Source organism: Apodemus sylvaticus, chromosome 12 (assembly GCF_947179515.1).
Source record: "Apodemus sylvaticus chromosome 12, mApoSyl1.1, whole genome shotgun sequence".
Lineage (NCBI taxonomy): Eukaryota > Metazoa > Chordata > Mammalia > Rodentia > Muridae > Apodemus > Apodemus sylvaticus.
Genome location: NC_067483.1, coordinates 80,145,668 through 80,162,494, shown reverse-complemented (window position 1 = coordinate 80,162,494; position 16,827 = coordinate 80,145,668). Strand labels below are relative to the sequence as shown.

Genomic DNA, 16,827 nt, shown 5'->3' with positions numbered 1-16,827 from the left:
CTTAAAATGACTTCCCTGCTGGAGATAGGGGTACACAGTGCTAGTAGAACATTCCAGAAGCCTTTCATTCTCTCTCTAGTACTGAAGGGAGAGGGAGAAAACAAGAAGCTAATAAGTAAAGGCAGAGAATAAGAATGAGGAGAGGACAGCTGGTGCTTTCTGCCCTCTGCGACCCTGTGACCTCTATGACCCCTGTGACCCCTGTGACCACAGCAGGCTGCCTAACACCACGCTGGCTTTTAATTCTTCCACCACTAATACTTCCAGTGGGGTGACAAGAAGATCATCTCTGAGACTAGTCCTCAGCCTTACATAAAAACAGAAGGGCTAGCCATGTCTGGTAGTCCTTCGTTCACTTAACAGCTATTTCTATTTATTAAACAGTAAGCGGGCCCAGCAGAGCAGCAGATACATATGTTGCTATTAAATGACCTAGAGAAACTGTGAGGCTATGACCCACCCGCGAACATGCCAAGGACTCAAGAGAAGAGTGGACGTGGGTACAAAGGGCTTCTCACTCTGCTTGTAGGCAGGGAGCCTTGGAGGACAACCCAGTGGGTCGGTCGGGTATGCCTGCTAGGGAAGCCAGTTCAGCGTGTGCAGATGTCAAATGGGTGCTTCTCAAAGGAGGTGGTCTGGCTGGGATGGCCAGAGAGGAGAGCGGATGCGGGCAGCCAGTCTTTAGCAGGAAGGTTACAGAGATTTTTAAGTAGAGGGGAAGTGTCTGCATCAGAACTGCAGCTCAGAAGGCCCTCTGTGGCAATGATAGTGATTTAGGCACATCCATGGGCAGGGCTGGCTGCAGAGGCCTGGTGACCGTGTGTAAGAAGCGTGTGGGCTGTGTGGGTGTGCTGGTCAGCGTGCTCCAGGCGGCCATGTGCACACAAAGGAGGCTGACTTACAAGAACCGACTCCCGAAAGCCCAGCGAGGCCCAGCCGGGCCTGCAGCCAACTTCCACTTTACCCGGGATGCTTTCGCTTTCAAGACATCTTGTTTTGAGTCAAGATTCCTCCTTCTGAACGTGGGACTTTCCAGCAGGCCCACAGCTCCTTCCGCGCACTCATTTGGCCTAGGATGGATATCCTGGTTTGTCGAGGTTGTCTCCCAAAGGAGGACGGCGGCCATGTGGTCCCTCTGGAGGCTTCTTCTCTTTGAAGGTAAGTGGGGCAGATGGACAGCCTGTCCTCGGGGAGCTGAAAGGCCCTCCACAGGGCAGCTTGCCTCTCAAAACCAAGTGAGAATCAAGGAACAAAGGAGAAGTGAGGCGTGAAGCAAGCTCTGGAGCAAGCTAAAGTGGCGTCTTGGATGAAATACGGTAGCCGCACCAGTGGCATCTGTATCTGGGAGACACCACCCCTTCCGGGACCCAGAGAAGCTTGAAGTGATGGCAATTTTGAGGAAAACGTGGGGGGCTGGGGGGTTGGGGGGGCTGGGGATCTGGCAGTACTGACACTTGGTGATTCTTTAGTCCAGAGAAAAGAGAGAAGGGTAAGGCAGAGAAGGGTCCCCTACGGTCTGAGGGGTCTGAGGCGTGTTTCAGCAGCCTGTAGGCGTGCTGAGGTTGCTCTCTGTATCCTGTACAAGGAGAGATGGACATTGAATGAAGATGTGAGGTGACAGCAGGTTAAACGTGGTCCCTGCGTGCTTGAGGATGGCTGAGAGCAAGCTGGTGTTGGAGTCTCCAAACACTAGGTGACGCCCTCCATCACTCTGATGGCTGAGTTTCACGCAACAAATAGCCAACATGGCACAGAGTTCATAGTTCCTCCCCCACCCCACTCCATCCTCCAAGACACTGCTGGATACTTCAGGGACTCGTGAGGCCTAAACAAGAACTCGCTATGTTTTGAGCCCTTAAGCCATTTTTAAAGGAGTTCCGACTGGCGAATGATACAGTAGGACAGATACGGCTCCTCGTCTTACTTAGAGGAGGACGGTGAGGTGCTGAAAGTCACACCACTGATTGGTGGCAGAGTCAGGATATGACAGAACCTCAGTCTCAAGGGGCATCCAGTGTTAACGCTGAATCTGTGTCCTTCAGGATCGAGAAGGCTGGGCCCAGAGAGGCTAAGGATGGGGATGAGGACTAGAGTCGTGGTCAGCAGAGTGGCCATCTAGAACACATCTCCTGATCCCAGCTTCCAGCACATGGTTTCGGCCCTTGCTCTCCCTGCATCCTGAAGCCTCCTTCATTGGGTACCAGGCTCAGGGTCAGTCCTGAGCAAATTCGGTACAATTTACCAAGCTCCTACAGTCTGATATTAAACTGAGGGGAAGAGGAGAACTACACATATAAAGATAAAGACATTTGCTCTTGACCTGAAAGAGTTCATGCCCTGGTGGGAGATCCTAATTCAGAAATAGACACTACTAATAGGACAGGGTGCTGATCTCTGATCACTGTGGGAAACCAGAAAGAATGCAACCTTGCAGTGAGTGATGGGAGAAGGTAGAGCTGATGATGACGGTGAGGATGACGCTTCCAGAATAAACACACGCGAATACGGCAGAGAAGGAGCGTCAAGAGGGCGGCTCAAACAGGACTGTCCTCCTCATACTTCATTCAGCACCTTGCTCTCTCGCCTCCTGTCTGTCTCTTTCCCGTTTCAGATCACAAATAATAATATGCAAAAGGTCTCAAAGAGCTGGGAGCACCCTCTGAGTCCTCCCCTCCTCTCTCAAACCTAATCTAATACCAGAGTTTGCTAACTACAGTATTTCTCTGCCTCCCCATCCCTGGTGGTTCTGTTCCTTTGTTCAAGTTTCCACCACCTTTATCTCGCTTTGGTAAAAAACAGCCTTAGCCTTTCTGACACCTCCAGTTCCGTCTCTGTGCCTTCTTCTGTGACCATCTTAGGTGTTCATTTCATCGTGTCACTTTCGCTCTCAAAACACGCATGCACGCATGTGCGCGCCATTGTTCAAAGGATTAAAAAGCTAAGAATCCAGCTCTTTCGTGGTACAGTGAGGTCCCACCAACTCTTGGTGTCCTTTCCTCCTTCTCCTCAGCAGAACCACTTTCATTTCCCCATGTTCCCCTCTCTTATACCCCTGTCCCGTGCTGTGCTGTTCCTCGCCTGTAGTGCCTCCCCATCCCCATCGCAGTAGCCGCTGCCTGGTCTGACCAATTCCTACTCCTCCTTTAGGATCCTTCTTCTCTGAGGCCGCTCCAGGCTAGACAAGGACCCCTATTAACCTACTGTTAAGACATTGTTTTTTTTCTCACCATGATACTTAATTTGTTTTAGTGGCTGGCTTGAGGTCTGGTTTCTCCATGAACCAGATTCTCTTCCTGTTTCAGTCCCCCATCCATGGGATACTCTATTACACCCTCAGCTGTGTGGTCGAGAGCCCTAATGCAATTCTAAGCCACTCAGCTGTTTGCCAGGAGTAGGGCTAGACGCCTACACAGGCAGATTCACCAGGGTTTTTTGTTCTTACAGCACTCCTTCCCGTTGTGGTTATCAGTGTCCAAGTGCTAAGCAAGGTTGGGGACTCCGTGCTGCTGGTGGCTGAGTGTCCTCAGGGCTTCCAAGTGCGTGAGGCTATCTGGAGATCTCTGTGGCCATCAGAGGAGCTCCTGGCCACATTTTTCCGGGGTTCCTTGGAGACTCTGTACCACTCTCGTTTCCTGGGCCGAGTCCAGCTATATAACAACCTCAGCCTGGAGCTTGGGCCCCTGAAACCTGGAGACAGTGGCAATTTCTCTGCGCTGATGGTGGATACAGGGGGTCAAACCTGGACCCAGACCCTGCATCTCAAGGTGTACGGTAAGTGTGCCCAGGACTGGTTCCCTGACTCTCTCCTCCTGCAGACTACCAAGCAAGCATCTGGAGCCACAGGGGCTGGGGAGGACATGGTTCCAGAAAGACCTGGCCTTTGACCACGTTGCTAAGTCAGGGAACAGCTGCTCCCCAGAAGTCACATCTAAAAAAGCTCCCCACACACTTCCCAGGCGAGCACCTCTCAAAGCAGCTGGTTTCACAGGTACACCAGCCTCACCTGTATCCAGTCGTTCTTTCCTTGACTCAGCAAGCTGGGAAACGATGCTTAACCTCTGACCTTCCCCTTTCCCCCCAATTGTACCATGAGCCTTATAATAGGTGCCATGCACAGCACCCTAAGGCTAAAGCCCAGTGTAATACAGAGCAGAGCGTGGCCTGACTATTCGCTATCAGGGACCATCGTAGATTACAAGTGACACTATTTTGTATTTGCCACTAAAAAGGAAAAGAATGCAACATGGGACATAATTAGTTTTTATTAACAAGTTAAATTCAACTTAAACTACAATTAATTATAGAATTCTTGTCCTATATTTCTGATTCAATTTGTTTTGATTTCTGTTGTTCTAAAGTTAGTGCTAAAGATTCCAAGCCAGGGCCTTATACACACTAAGAAAAATCCCACCAGGAATCTAGAATTCCACCACTATATGTGTGTGTGTGTGTGTGTGTGTATGTTTTTCGAGACAGGGCTTCTCTGTGTAGCCTTGGCTGTCCTGGAACTCACTCTGTAGACCAAGCTGGCCTCGAACTCAGAAATCCACCTGCCTCTGCCTTCCAAGTGCTGGGATTAAAGGCATGCGCCACCACCAGCAGCCTTATTTTTCTTAAAAGATCTTTTAACTGGGTATGGTTGACACACGCCGGTAATTCTAGCACTTGGTAGTCTGAGGCAGGAAGATTGCTTCGGATTCAGAGCCAACCTGAGCTACATTACTTGAGAGCTAAAAATTGTCACTATTTTTATTTGTTAGGGTCCGTGGGGTGGGCTTTGCACCACTAAACCGGCATCGCTTGGGCAGCTGCATATATCTCTGCAGCAGAAGTGGCTGAATTGAGTAAGGATGAGATGCTCGCTCTCTCCTCCCACTCCTCCCCTTCCCTCCCCTCCCCTCCTCCCCTTCCTTTCTCTCTTTCTCCCCCTCCTCCCCCTCATCTTCCTCCCCCTCCCCTCCCTCTCCCCTTCTCTTCCTCTTCCCTTATTCCTTCCCCTCCTCTTCCTCCTCCCCTTCCTCTTCCCCTCTCTTTTCCTCCCTTTCCCTCCCTCCCCTCCCTCTCTCCTCTCCCTCTTCTCCCTCCCCTCGCCCTCCTTCTCCTCCCTCCTCCCCTCCCTTCTCCCTCCCTCTCCCACCTCCTTCTCCCTTTCACCCTTTCCTCTTTCTCCTCTCCTTCTCCTTCTCCTCCCTCTCTCCTTCCCCTCCCCATCCCCTTACCCCTCCATCTCCCTTTCCCCTCTTCCCCTCCACCTCCTCCTCTATGAATTTCTGTTATCTCAGGCCTTCTAACTCCCATTCATCTCATCTACCTAATTGCTTGAGACGCAAATGTGTGTGGCCCCACAACAGTATTTCAGTAAAAACTCAGACATATGGAAGGTTGTAGAGAGTCCAAATTTAAGAACAGAAAGTGGGGATGGTGGCTAGAAGGAGGAAGCAGGGGGTGGGGAGCCATAAGCAGACTGGGAAGGATTCTCAAAGCCCCAGAGATGGCTCTGTACCTGCCCTTGGGTGAGCCTTTCGGGATGCTGTTGCACAATTAGAGGTTGAGCTTCCAGAGACAAGAAGGCTGGAGCAAGCTGTGCATCTTAGCAGTCAGATTGCTGCCTGGAATTCAGCGCTGTTTAGCCCCTATCCCAGTGCCCATGCACGGTGAGTAACCTCCACAGCCACGCGGGCCCTGGGGCCTCTCCCCACTCCAGTCTCAGCTGCCACACCTCCCGTGCGTGTGAAATGAGGACACTGAGTGTGGCAATGCATGCAGCACCCACACCGCTAAGCCCTAAACTGCCTTGTTCTCGGGATCTGAATTACAGATTTTAAGGAAATTGCTGTTTTATTGCTTCCAAATACATAGCGTGATTAGAACTAATTGCGGGAAGCTGCCAAGCAGCCATCCTTAGGAGCCCGGCTTTGACAATAGATAAGAATGATTTGAATTAGCAGATCGGTTACCAGAAATGTCGATGGGTGTTTCTACTGCGCCTGGTCGTGTTTAGAGGCAGCTTGTCCTCTTAAGTGGTGTAAATATCCCCCCTGTAATCTCTGTTTATACTATTAGTATGCCCAGCAAATCATTTCTTTTTTTCCATATCACAAATCCCACCAGATTGAGCTGCCGTTAATGAGGCTTTACTCCGCTTGACTTTGGAATGCTGTCAGAGACTCGGCCCTCCCGCAGTCACTATAATGCTCTCCCACCGGTCTCATTGCTAGAGACCCAGGGATTTGCTCATCAATCTATATAGGAATGAGGAGCCATGGCTTAGGATGCCAGGACACTAATTTGTTCAGCAGCCCAGGTATCAAGCACCAATTTGCCAGCACTAGAGAGCCAAGGTATGGCAATAACAAGACAGAGCCTCTCCCTCCAGGCTCCTGGTTCACAGCATTTTATGTATGCCCTTGTGACTATATTTTTTTTTTATTCATCGTCATATGTCTGTATCTGTCTCCTTCACCAAACTGTGAGCTTCCCTGCGTGCTCTTACCTGAACTAATAAATACTTGTCATCCCTTGTTGAGTGACTGGCACGCTGTGAAGGAAGTGCTACAAAAAAAGACAGGAACAGGGCGTCTAGAGAGTTCTGAGTCACACGTCACACCTGAACTGTCAGGGAAGGTGTCACAGTCACGACATAAAGCTATGTGCCCAAGGAGAAGGTGTCTTTTTTTTCTATTAATTTATTTATTTATACATTTTACACCCCAATCAAAGACCCTCCTCTCCTCCAGGTCTGCCACACACACAGCCCTTCCCCCAGATCTCCTGCCCTTCTCCTCTGAGAAGGGGGACCCGGCTCCCCTGGGAACCAATCTACTCTGGCACATCAAGTTAATGCAGGACTGTGCATATCCTCTCCACTGAGGCCAGACAAGGTGGCCCAGTTAGAGGAACAGAAGAATCCACAGGCAGGCAACAGAGTCAGGGACAACGGGGGAGGCGGGGAAGGTGAGGGAGGTGAGGGGTTGGGGGGGGGGGTTGGAAGTTCTTAAAGGATGCAAAAGAAGTGTCCAGGTGGGCAAGAAGGGAAAGGATAGAGCCAGGTGGGGTGACACACCCCTACAATTGCAACATTCTCTAAATAGAAGCAGGAGGATCCTGAGTATGAGGACAACCCAGAATGTAGACTGAGGCCTTCTCTCCAAAAGAGGATGTTCAGAGTATGTATGTGCACGGATGAACCACACAGAGGCATGGAAGGCACGAAGCAGCACCTCACATTTGGGAGAATTGCAAACCAATCGACTAGGCAAGGAAGACCAGTAGAGAGCGTAACTGAGGAGGTTGTCACAGATCACTTCATAAAAGGCTCTGAAGCTAAAGAATCAGCAGAGGGGAGATGAATAAGATTAAAGAACAAGAGAGGCATCTAACCATGCACAGAACACAGACTGAGCCGTGGCCTCGCCCCAGCAGCCTTGTAACCCACTCCTCTCTGCTGCTCCCCCACAGATGCAGTACCCAAGCCTGAAGTTCAAGTGTTCACTGCTGCAGCAGAGGAGGCTCAACCCCTCAATACCTGTCAGGTCTTCTTATCCTGCTGGGCCCCCAACATCAGTGACATAACCTACAGTTGGCGTCAGGAGGGGACAGTGGACTTTAATGGAGAAGGGCACAGCCTTTTCTCAAACGGCCAGGTGTTAAGTATCACACTGGGACCAGGGGACAAGGATGTGGCCTTTACCTGCGTTGCCTCCAACCCTGTCAGCTGGGATATGACCACAGTCACCCCCTGGGAGAGCTGCCATCATGAGGCAGGTATGCCAAAGACCGGTAGGCAGTGTGTGAGGGATTATGGTGCATCGGGCCTGTCTCTGACTCTACCTTCCACGTTACAGCCTCCGGGAAGGCCTCCTACAAGGATGTGCTACTGGTAGTAGTGCCAATCACACTGTTCCTGATTCTGACTGGTCTCTTTGGGGCATGGCACCATGGCCTCTGCTCAGGTAGGAGCCTTATAAGTCAGAAAGACGGCTTGGGAATGCTGGGAAGGAGCTGGGGCTGCTCCCATCTAGATTCACAGATCTGCCCCTTTCCATCTCCTGTCACACACCTCCGCTCTCTTCAGCCAGACTGAACAACTTGAATCTTCCTCTACAATTCTTCCAATGAGCTGCTCCCTCACATGCATTCCCCTCAATTCCCCTCAAGCCTGTGCACATTATAGTCTCTCTACCTAGGACACACTTTCTGTGACTTTACCTCCCATTCTGCCCTCTCTTGCTGAGTCTTCAAGGCAAGTGTGTTCCAGGAAGTCTTCCCTAACTGCTCTACATCCCTACCTTCAGTCTGAGTAATATCTTTCCTTTAATCACCTTCAGTCACTCCATCCCAAGGACTAACACCTTTTTGCTCCTGCTGACTTCTGAGCCTTCCAAAGGCAAAGGCTGGGTCCCTATGGGACACAACCAACAGATCCTTGAGCATCAATGGCTCCTGGAACAGCAACGGTCTTGGTGAACAGTTCTTGAGGAAAGGTATAGATGAATCCTAATCACTTCTTGCCAACTACTCTTGAGAAAGGAACTCTCAAAAGAAGCCCTACCCACACCCACCCCTGGCCAATGACTGATAACACCTATTTCCACAAAAGAGTGATGAGGGAAGTCTTGTCAATCTAGGTTCTGTGCTCTATACACAGATGCCCCACATCTGCCCAGATGCCCCATACGTTGTCCCTGAAGAAGCATCTCAGATGACGTAGGTGTCATGGTTGTTTTCATGCTGAGCTTGCTGGTTTCACCATGTTATTCATGTCCTGGAAGACCAGGGTCTTGTTCTGTGGCTAGGCACTAGGTCCAGGAGTGACAGTACTTGTATATTCTTCTCAATGGACAGGAAAAGTGGTATGGGGTGGACAGCTGAGAGTGTACTCTATTTAGGGACCCTGTCTGCTAGGAAGAGGGTCGTTCCTAGACCCTTTGCTCCCCAAAATTTGTAGTAAGAAGGTAAAAGCCTAGAAAAGAACAGCTTTTAAGAGCTATTTTATTAGGATATAAATCACAGCTTGTACAATTCGCCCAGTTAAGATGTGCAATTTAATGGCTTTAAGTTAATCCAGAGCTTGACCTCTAACCCACAACCAACTTTAGAACATTTCTATCACTTTTGCCACCAAAAGAATACCATAACCACTTAGTCACCATTCCCCCACCCTCTGGGGCTTCCCCCAGCCCTAGGCAACCACATAGCTACCTTCTTCGTCTATTCTGGACACTTCACACGAATGGAATCTCACTCTGAGGTTCTCTGTCATGGGCTCCTCTTACGTACCCTGACATTTTAAAGGTCCATAAAGAACAACTGTGGCCACCTGGGATAATGTGTCCAGAGGCTTGCTCTAGCTCTGCTGCATGACTTCTTGTCTTTTAACAAGGCACACCATGGTGCTCACTCATGGAATGTAGCAGAAGGCGTGCACACACTAAGAAGAAGGTCCTGTTCTTAACAAACATCTCCTCTTCCAGGGTTTTAGGGCATAAAAGGGGGTGATTGGGTTCAGGACATTTAGTGTTCAGAGTCTTGAGGTCAGGCCAGTTGTGCCAAGACTCCAAACACTGGAGGGGTAACTCTCTGGTTTCCTCATCAGGGAAGAGGAAGGATGCTTGCACTGACAGAGTGCTTCCAGAGACAGAGAATACCCTCGCATAGAAGATGTCATGAGGGACAACATAAACTGGTGCTTGGACCATGATGAGATGCCTGACCAGTCACATGATGCTCCACACCTAGACACCTCCAGGATCCTCATCACTTCCACAAGTCGGTCTGCCTCTAGTGGATAGCCAAGAAAGCCACCATCCTGGAACACCGCCCTGGCCCAAACTTCCTCCTTCCTTCATCCTGTTTGCACATGCTGGATCCTCTCTGGGCAAGGTGGACTAATAGGATGCTTCCTTCAGAACACTGGACTTCCTCTAGGATCCACGGGGACATTGATTATCCAAGGCATCCATTCCTCTACCACTGCACTTAAGGTCTTGCCCAACGGCCACCAGGGGACTGCCTCCAGGCCAGGACCTGGGTTCTAAAAGAGATCAGATGTTTGAAGTAACATGGAACTTGAGTTAACCATTGCCAACTCTAACCCCAGCCCCCGGAGTCTGAGGTCCTTGTGTTCAAGATGTTAGCATAAGAAAAGGCATGGAACAGGAAAGATGGAGGTCAGGGCTTTCTTTCTCTTTCTGGCTGGAGTTCAAGGGCCCTCAAAGATAAATTGAGGTTACAGATGATGAGGGATAGCAAATGCACCCTGTTAGGATCTAAACCATTTTTCTGGTAGCACCGTATTTATAGACATCTTTGTTGCCATTAATTCTCATATCTCCTGGATATCAGAGGTGTTGTTTCAAGCTTTCTCCATACATTCTACATGGTTGCCAGAAAATAAATAAATAAATAAATAAATAATACAGAGCATTTGACCCAGCCAGGAGGAAATTCTTCCACAATGTCAAGAGAAACAGTTAAGTTCAGGATAAGTCTGTCTTCCTGAAACTGGGAGAATGAAGAGCCACAAAAACCTACACGGGGGGCTGGAGAGATAGCTTAGTGGTTAAGAGCCCTGACTGCTCTTCCAGAGGTCCTGGGTTCAATTCCCAGCAGCCACATGGTGGCTCACAACCATCTGTAATGGGGTCTGATGCCCTCTTCTGGTGTGTCTGAAGACAGCTACAGTGTACTCATATACATTTTAAATAAATAAATATTTTCTAAAAAGCTACACAGAAGGAAAACTGTAGAGGGGAGGAGACATTTATTATATTGAGACATTTTAGAATCGGCCATATTTATTTTCAGATGCAAGCGTAGATGATTCACCCAAGCTCAAGGGGAGAGACAAAGACCCTACCACTCAACTGCAGGATCATCAAAGGTCATTTTGACATAGGCCACGGAGGATATAGGTATGGTCATTTTGGAAGACGTGTCCCACCACTGAATGATTCTGTTTTGAAAGCGTCTAGGCTGTTTTTTGCTACATGGTAGAAAAAAAAAAAAAACCACTTGATGAGTTAAACTTATCCGCAGGGAGTATTAACTACTAAAGTTCATGCTTATTCCCATCCAAATGTAATGGGTTTTATCCTGGGGCCCCACCCAGACCTTTATAATAGAAAGAAAGGAGGCGCCAAAGAAGCAGAAGTTGTTTTGAATGTTTCCTAGGTGGCTTAGTCTCTCTGCCCAGGAGGTCAATCCTGCCCTGGTACTTTTCCTCTTCTCCCCAATGCCAAGGCAGTCACTTCACCTGGGACAAATGGAATCCACGAGCTGGTGTGTTCACACTACACACCTCTGCTTACCCAGGATTCCCCTTGCTGGCTTTTCTCAGAGGTCCCTGGCTTTACATAATTCTTTCTCCTACATTCACTGTTCTTCTATGCCCTTTCCAACATCCCCCTACAATGTGTACATGCCCAGTCCACCCAGCCACTTGTGCTGCCCTTCCCTGCCACCTATAGGCATTTTCTCACCAAATCGTGGAAAGCCAGTCTGTTCTGAGCCCTGGTGGTTCTGGGGTAATAAAACGCTCATTATCACCCGTTTTCCCTCCCTCTATCCATCCCCACAGTCTCACCTTGGTTCAGAGCACAGTTCTCCTCTCCATGAGGTGACTCTTACAGACAGTGGTATTGCAGTAGGGTGTACCAGGGCCTCTTGGAACAGGCCCCGTGCTACTCAAACAAACATCCCAGTGACTCACTTGTCAACGAGTAGACTTATTATCCTTCCTCTGGAAAACACACAGTACATCTGGGAGACCAATCTTATTCTAAGAGACATTGGGAAAGATGTTTTAAAGGTTACACCATCCCAAGTATGAACCGAGGGTGCAGTCTGTGCTGGGAACTCCTGAAGGCACCGAAGAGTCGGTTTCGGATGAGGCAAAACCTTTGCCTATATGGAGTCCCTGTTCAATGGCATATAAATAAGACCATGCTAGACACTGACAGCTTCCGTTTCAAAGATCAGGCAGGCCAGCTTTGTGGGACAGCTTAGAAACCCAGCTGCTTGGGAGGCTGAGGGGAGAGGATGATAATTCAAGGCCTGCTTGGGCTACAGAAGTTCAAGGCTAGCCTGGCTGGCTTAGCCAGAAACTTGTCTCAAAACAAAATGGGAAAAGAGGTGTTGGGGGAAATAACTCAGTGGTAGAGTGTCTCCTGGCCTGCACGAGGCTCTAGGTTCAAGTCCTGGAACCACAAAATAATAATAATAAATAATAATGATGATGATGATGATGATGAAAGAAGGATGGAGAAAGGGGAAGGAGGAATGGAAGGAGAGAGGGAGAAGGAAGAAGGAGTGAGTAAAAGGCTAGGGAATGATGTGTTGGGGAGGACTCATTTGTTGGGGAGGATTCATGCTCCATTAGCACAGAGCAGAACTTGCAGAGCCCTGCACAGTTCATAGCCAATAGAGACCACATGACTGGATCCAAACAAGGCAGAACCTTATGGTCTACAGAAGAAGAGCCTCCTCTCCTTGGAGTTTGGTTGTCAGAGGAGAGCCCTGTCGACAAGGGGTCAGTCTCTCTGGGGGATTTTTCCGTACGCACATGAGTAGACCAGAAGCCTTTCCAGACTGTTCCTTCTCTTCCTCACTTTTGTGTTCTTTGTCTTCAGGAATAGCATTTTCCTTTCCAGAAAGGATGAGTGCGAGATCAGCTAGGACCAAGAAGTCATGTGACAGAAGGTTAGAATACAGCTGAGCACGGAACTCGGTTGCTTACACCTATAATCTTAGTTAGCACTTGAGAGGCTGAAGCAGGAGAATTGCTGTGACTTTAAGGCCAGCCTAAGTTGCGTAGAGAGTGCCAAGCCAACCTAGGCTGGAGTGAGACCCTGTATCTCAAAACTAATATGAGAGATTAGGGGAGAGGGCATAGAACAGGAGTCTGTTTGGAGAGTGCTTCCTTTCCTTTATGGATATGAATACTCAGTGCTTTGAGGGGATTGGAACAATTATCAGTGTCATCTCCATCTTCCTTCCATATTTATAACACAGTGACTGCTCTTATCTCTTGGTTACTTACTGACCTCTTAGGGAGACAACTGACCCTTTCCAGACTTGACCCACTGGCTGCCTGTTTCCTTTCTGCATGCAGCGTGATAGAGGAGCCTGCAAAATTTCAGAATACAACCACCCCCACCCCCACTCCCCACCCCCACCCCCCACTCCCCACCCCCCGTCTGTGAAAGTTTCAGGTCTATCTCTCCTTTGGGCTATGTGTTGGTGGTAGTCAATTGCCGGGAGTGCTGTGCTGAGTAGTGGGGATAGTCTACTGCATGGCTGCTTCCTCTTCTAGAAGCTATACTTTTAAGGAGACACAATAAACTTAGTGCACCCAGAAGAAAATAGCCAGAATGGAAACCCTTATGGCATGAGAGATGAGTAAAGAAAACTGGTGTTTTGTCTGAAAGGGGAAAAAACTCAGATGAACACAGCTATACAAATGTTTGAAGGGCTTGACCAAAAGCCCAGAGCGTGTAACCAGGACTAGTGGAGCATGTCACCAAGACACAGATACTGACCTGTGTGAATAACACGATATCATAGCTGGGAGGCAGCTTTGTGGTTCCTCTGTTCAACTTGTTAGGTAGAAAGCAGAAGCCAGAGAGGCATAATTAGTCAATGTGAAGCCCATATTAGTTCTGGATTTTCTAAATCAGGCTGGCCCCTCACACTGCACTACATCACCAGGAAAGAACTTTGAAACCGATGATGAAAGTTATGAAATGAGCTGTCTCAGCAGATGTAAGGAGAAACTGCCTTAGAGCAAGACCAAGCAAGAGTAGAGATTGATCATATTAGGAAGCTGATGCTATACACACACACACACACACACACACACACACACATTCTTCCAGGCCGTGTCAGGTCTAATAGATGCTAACACACTTTTCCTACTCGTCTAGATGCAATGTTGACATTACCCTCACCAGTTGTTCCAATTAAACAATTTTCTGGATGAAAACTATTTGCTATTCTTGCCCCGAACAATCTATAGCATCCTTCCAACAGTGAGAATTCATTATAAATTATGGCAAGAATGGGTGAATAAGCAGTGAGATGGGAGGGGCCAGTGGAAGGGTGGGAGGGGCCCGTGGAAGGGTGGGAGGGGCCATTGGGTGGTGGGTGTGGCCAGTGGGAGGGTGGGCGGGGCCAGTGGAAGGGTTCAGCTACAGTTGGAAAGCAGTTGGGCTTTGTGGAGGAAGATTGATGGAGCTTCCCTTCCTCTGCCATTTCTCTCAGCACGTTGCTTGGGGGGAAATATCAGCACTGTGGAGGAGAAAGCGATGGAAGTAGTTACACCATTACCAAGAAACACAAACCAGCAATCATACAAACAAGTGAATAATACACACGGCCACTGAAACTGTCGTGTTTCTTAGAATGTCTAAGAATAAAAGGGAAACGCTGGCATCAGTCAAACTTCTTTGGGTCTATGCAAAAGCAAAAGCGACAACAGCAAAAACACAAAAACAAACCTCTTTGGCAAATGTAGACTATATATCAAAAATATAGCAAATATAGAATTTATCTTAAAGTTGTGAGTTGCTCAGAGATTTCCCCCTCAAAAAAAAAAAGTGTTGACTCCATGGAGAATCCATGGAGTTATTCTGTTATACGTTCTGTTATACGATCAACCACAGTTGATTAAAAGATTCAAAATCTGTGGTATTACATCAACCTAGCTGTCGCCAAGGACTTTCGTTCTGGGATAGCGGGAGAGTGGTTTGTGACATCTTGTCAGAAATAATAGTTTAACAAATAAGGATGTTTTTTTAATCGATGAGCAGGAATCTGTATAACAGGAAATGCATCCATCTGCTCATTCAGTTAGCTTTCCTGAACATCTGCTGCACAGCAGCACGGCAGACATTCATCCATCCGTTACTAAAGCAAGCCACAGCTGTACCCTCAAAGGGCTTCTGATCTCCTTGCCAACAGCAGTAGCAGTAACAGTCATACAGCCCACAGTAAGTTCAAAGCTATCTCTGATCTGCGACTCCTCTGTCCCCAGTGAAGGTCAGTCCCATCCCCAGGTGGGGGCAGGGGCAGCAGGGCAGAGGTTTTGCCTGGGAAAAGATGGAGCAGGCATGGAAGACTGAATAGTATGGTGATTTCCTGGGCAAGAGGTTCCGTTCAGCTGTGTTCCCAGAATGTGGAGGCATCACAGGCTGATGGGCGACCTTTGGCTTCCCCTCCAGTGGGACAGAAAAGAGACAGTGGTGCTGGGGCCAGAGACACACTTCCTGGGGGAGGGGTGATCATGTGACCTGAGATTCTTGGACTGGGATGATGTCTGTCACACTCTGTCTTGTCCTCAGACCCACCACATCGCTGTAGCACTCCCTTGTCGGGGCTTCTCAGGGATTGCCACAGTCAAGGCTGCACCCACCTGCTGCCTGCCGCACTGGCTGGTCTACTCACCACACTGCCTGCCGGGAACTGCAGGAGCTCAGTGTGCTAAGTACTTACGAATTCTGAGATTTCTCTTCTGGGTGAATTGTGGGTAGAGCCACCCATATCTGTGCCCCTAAGTTTGAAGTTAGCTTGGGGGTGGCATTCTTCCTGCCAGTTTCCTCCCAATGTCAAGTGCTGCTCTTGTTTAAAACCCACCAAGTACTTTCAATGCTGCTCTGTGTGTGTAAGTGTGTGTGAGTTTGGGTGTGTGAGTGTGTGTGTGTCTGTGTATGAGTATGTGTGTCTGTGTGTGTGTGTGTGTGTATGAGTGAATGTGTGTGAGTGAGTGTGTATATGAGTGTGAGTGTATATGTGTGTGAGTGTGTGTGTATGTATTGTGTGTGAGTGTGTGTATGTATGTGTGTCTCTCTGTGTGTATATATATGTGTGTGTGAGTGTGTGTATGTATGTGTGTCTGTGTGTGTGAGTGTATGAATGTGTGTGTGAGTGTGTGTGTGTGTGTGTGTGTGTGTGTGTGTGTGTGTGTGTGTAGGACCATCTCTTGGAGCATAAGTACTCTCTCGGAGGCCACGTCCCTGCAGGAAACTGATTCTCCTCCCTAGCCATCCACTATCAATAGCTTCTCAGCCAGGAACTTTACGAGCCCTCCCTTAATCTGTGCAAGGCCTGTGCAAGCAGACACAGCCACCACAAGCTCATGTGCAATGGTGCTGTCTTGTCCACTATTCGCAGCAGACACCCACTGCCTCCGGCTCCTTTGGCTCTCTGCTCCCCCTTCTATGACGATTTACAGTTACAAACATTAAGAGAAGGCTTGAATCCAGGGGATCCTCCCTTGGCCTTTCCATATCCCTAGTCACTCTCCATAACTAAAGGCAAGCCTGCAGCTTTGTCTAGAGCCCCCAAAGATACACGACAGAAGGCTATGAATTTGAAGTTGGCACAACAGCTCCAGCCAACTGTGCTGTCTATCTTCGATATTCGTTCTCTCTGCATGCCTTTAAGGAATGCCTACTACAAGCAGGAAATGCTGGGAAGGCAGCTGTCAGGAGACAGACCTGCCTCTGCCCCTCACTGCACTCAGGAAGCAGTCTGCAAGGCAGAGACGGGCACGGATAAGCACAAGTGGGAATTTAAAGAGGTGCTAAGCTTCCTCCGAAGAAAATAACTGAGAGCAGCTAGTAAGAAAGAAAAGAGGGAGCAAAACACAGTTGGCAGGAAGGTGGCAGGAAGGCGATGGTAAAATGCCTCTCTGAGGAAGGGATGTTTAAGCCACAGCCAGCAGAAAGAGAGGAAATAGTAAGGTAAAGTTGGTAGGGCCTGCACACTCAGAAATCGACAAGTGTGGAAAGCTGTCTGGAAAGATTTTGATGTATATGAATGGCGTGGCCT

At 48.8% G+C, this 16,827-nt stretch overlaps 1 protein-coding gene across 1 annotated transcript; it reads left to right on the top strand.

Annotated features, from left to right (window-relative positions):
- The first annotated feature begins 753 nt into the window (after nucleotides 1–753).
- On the top strand, nucleotides 754–10,714 carry Slamf8 (SLAM family member 8). The gene is made up of 5 exons (XM_052200842.1): nucleotides 754–1,158; nucleotides 3,445–3,771; nucleotides 7,459–7,764; nucleotides 7,845–7,952; nucleotides 9,596–10,714. Exons 1-5 carry the CDS (start codon nucleotides 786–788, stop codon nucleotides 9,655–9,657), a joined length of 1,176 nt encoding a protein of 391 aa, XP_052056802.1. The 5' UTR covers nucleotides 754–785; the 3' UTR covers nucleotides 9,658–10,714.
- The last annotated feature ends 6,113 nt before the right edge of the window (nucleotides 10,715–16,827 follow it).

Coding starts and splice junctions, on each gene's coding strand:
- Slamf8 (XM_052200842.1), top strand. CDS start 786: ATGGGCAGGGCTGGCTGCAGAGGCCTGGTGACCGTGTGTAAGAAGCGT. Junction 3,772..7,458: donor CCTGCATCTCAAGGTGTACG/GTAAGTGTGCCC, acceptor GCTCCCCCACAG/ATGCAGTACCCAAGCCTGAA. Junction 7,765..7,844: donor GAGCTGCCATCATGAGGCAG/GTATGCCAAAGA, acceptor TCCACGTTACAG/CCTCCGGGAAGGCCTCCTAC.